Below are 3,272 nucleotides of genomic sequence, written 5' to 3'. Positions count from 1 at the left end.
TAATGGTGTTTGTAAATAGGATCACAAGTCCGCATCTTGTACAGCAATTAACCACTAAGAAGAATATATGCAGTGTGTTATTTGTTGAAACAGTACTTCTGATTTGATTTGAAACTGTCTCATTACTGTTTATCAATAAAACTTTGGAAAAAAAAATAAAGTGATGGGAGGCGTTGATAATCATTAAAATGGATTCTGACACTAAAAGAATTATTAATAAAGCATAGGATATGAGTTTTTTTGTTTTTGTTTTTGTTTTTTTTGCTGGCGCAGGCTGCCTTAGTGGCAGGTGTGGTAAGGCATGTGGTGCTGGGGATCAAACCACAGTCCCCCATGCCTGACTGGGTTTGCCCAAGTAGGTGCTTAAACAACTGAGCTAACCAGCAAGCCCCCAGGATATGAGGGAAAAAAAGACAAAAAAAAAAGAAAAACACCTCACTTTTGAGTATTTCAAGCGATACTTCAAGGTTTTTTAAAGCTAATACTGAAAGGATGGGGACATAGCTCAGTGATAGAATGCTTGCTTAGAATGCAGGAAGCCCTGGTCTAACCCCAGCACTGTGACAAAAATGCAGATTAGTGTTGATGTGAAAAAAGGAATCTTGTATATACCAGAAGAACGTAAAACAGGACAGTCAAAGCAGAAAAACTTGGCAATTCCCTCAAAAAGTTAAAGACATAATTACTACAGGTTCTGACAATTCAACTCCTACATTATACTATACCAAAGAGAAATAAAAACATGTATCCACACAAAAACTTATAATACAACTGTTTGTGGTAGCCTTATTGAGAAAAGGTAAAAACCTAGATGTCCACCAACTAATGAATAGATAAATACAATATGGTATATACCACACCATAAACATTACTTGGCAATAAAAAAAGAATGAAATACTGATAATATGCTACAACACAGATGAACTATGAAAACATTATATAAGTGTAAGAAGCCAAGGGGAAAATCCCACAAATATCCTATGATTTCAGTTCTACAAAATGTCCACAACAGTCAAACCCACAGAGACAGACTGGTGGTCTGGGAAGAGGGAGGAAGATGCTCAGGAGAGATGGAGAGTGATGTGAATGGTTTTTGGGTTTTTTTTTTTTTTTTTTTTTTTTGGCAGAACCAGGAATTGAACTCAGGCCCTTGCACTTGCCAGGCAAGTGCTTATTCTACTGAACTATCTCCCTGGTCCCTGAGAGTGATGTGAATGGGCATGGGGTTTCCTTTGGAGTTAATGAATGCTCTAAAATTGGTGATGAGGCCAGGGAGATAGCTCAGTAGAATAAGTGCTTGTCTGGCCAGAGCAAGGTCCTGAGCTCAATCCCCAATACCACAAAAATAAATAAATAAAGTAAAACTGGTGGTGATAACGGTTCACAGCATTGTCAGTATGTCAAACACACACAGCTCAAATGAGGGAGCTGGGTGGCCTGTGGCCTGCCCTGAAAGCTTACCTCTCACAGACTCTGTAGCCTTCATTGATGCTCACTGCTTTGTACTTCACATTGCCTTTGGTACGCTCCAATTCCCAGCACCAGTCCTTAAGAGTGTCAAACATCACCGTATGGTTCCTGGGATCAGTGGCTAACACAACAAAATTAGAAAGACAATAAATAAAATCGGGGCCGGGAGATGGCTCAGTAGAATAAATACTTGCCTAGCAAGCACAGGGGCCTGAGTTCAATCCCCGGTTCCACAAAAATAAATAAATAAATAAATAAATAAATAAAAATAAATAGACAGCACCTGTCTGAAATAAGAACAAAAACCACCACAACAACAAAAAACCAATCCTGGGAAGGTAGATACCCTCTATTAGTATCAACCTCACATTAGATCTCATGGGCACAGGAGTTTCTAAGCCCTTTGTAAGAGGTAGTTTTCCCCTTCTCAACTGGGAAAGAAGAGAAAGAAAGACAGGGCTGACACTAAGACTCTGGGGGGTCAGGAGCACTTGGGCTCATTGCACTGCGTGGGGCGTCCCCTCCAAGGGCCTGGCATTGATCTAATAAAAGCTGGGCAGGCATGGTGGTGCACAAGTGTAATCCCAACATTCAAGAGACGGGCAGGAAGATCACAGTGAGTTTGAGGCCAGGCTGGGCTATGCAGTTAGCTCAAGGCCAACCTGAACGACATAGCAAGACCATGTTTGAAAAAAAGTAGCTCTCCACAGAACGACACTTTATTTATGTATGTACACTACACTTTATACTTTTATAAAGTTTCACTTTATGAAACTGTTAGCAATTTGCTAGGAAGAATGTTCCAAAGTGATAAGATTCAAGTTTCTAAAAAGAGATCATGCAGAGTCACCCCTTAAAAATGTAGGTCAGATCACTCCCTGCCTCTGTTCAAACTCCCCCTCATTTCTCAGACTCAAAAGGATAAATTCTTCCAAAAGCATCCAGAAAGCATACAACATTCCCCTCTCCTCCTCTTCTCTCTCCCATGCCTCTTCCCAAACCAACTCAATCCTTCTCTTCCTTTACGACCTCTCTCAAAGACTACCTACTACCTCCTCCTGAGGCCTTCCTAACCAATCTTCTGTCATTTCCAGCACACCCTACCCTGTACCTGCTGTTTTTCTCCACAACCGTAGAGAGAGAGAGAGAGAGAGAGAGAGAGAGAGAGTGTGTGTGTGTGTGTGTGTGTGTGTGTGGTGTGAGAGAAACAGAGACACAGAGAAAGACAGAGAGAGAAACACAAAGAGAGAGCTAGAGAGACAGAAAGAGAGAGACAGAGAAAGAGAGAGAGAGGCAGAGAGACAGAGACAGAGATGCCAGGGATGAAGCCCAGGCCTTCATACATGCTAAGCAAGCACCCTACCACTGAGATACAGTCCCAGTCCAACTGAAGGTGATTATTTTTGTTTTTAAGCCAAAGATTGAATTCAGGACCTTGCGCACAGCAGGAACACACTTCATCACTCCAACTCCCTAGCACTTAACTTTTAATATATTACTTCACTTTCATTTATTTATTCTACCATTGCCTTCCTCCCACTAGAAAGATAAGACTGCTCTAGGAGATACAGGCTGCAGAGAAACCAAGGCAAAAGAAATGAAAAGTTCAAAGCCAGCCACGACTACAGAGTGACACTGCCTCACAAAACAACTACCTAACAGATTAAAGTGATGGGAGGAAAAAGCTACAACTCTTGTTGCATAGGTCTTGCTTTACCTTGGTCTTAACCATCCAGTAGAAAAGTATGAAGTCGAAATATAAGAAATAAAGCCATGCTGTTAAGTTGAGCTGTGGGGGACTC

General features: G+C 41.3%; 1 protein-coding gene across 1 annotated transcript in view; it reads right to left on the bottom strand.

Annotated features, from left to right (window-relative positions):
- The window catches only part of Mtmr12 (myotubularin related protein 12), a 97,592-nt gene that overhangs the window by 35,990 nt on the left and 58,330 nt on the right, over positions 1-3,272 (bottom strand). The window contains exon 7 of the mRNA XM_004642289.2: positions 1,462-1,591. Within this exon, the coding sequence (XP_004642346.2) occupies positions 1,462-1,591 (130 nt within the window). The remainder of the gene's footprint in view (positions 1-1,461; positions 1,592-3,272) is intronic.

Source organism: Octodon degus, unplaced genomic scaffold (genome assembly GCF_000260255.1).
Source record: "Octodon degus isolate 3935 unplaced genomic scaffold, OctDeg1.0 scaffold00149, whole genome shotgun sequence".
Classification (NCBI taxonomy): Eukaryota; Metazoa; Chordata; class Mammalia; order Rodentia; family Octodontidae; genus Octodon; species Octodon degus.
This window is presented reverse-complemented; position numbering and strand designations above follow the sequence as displayed.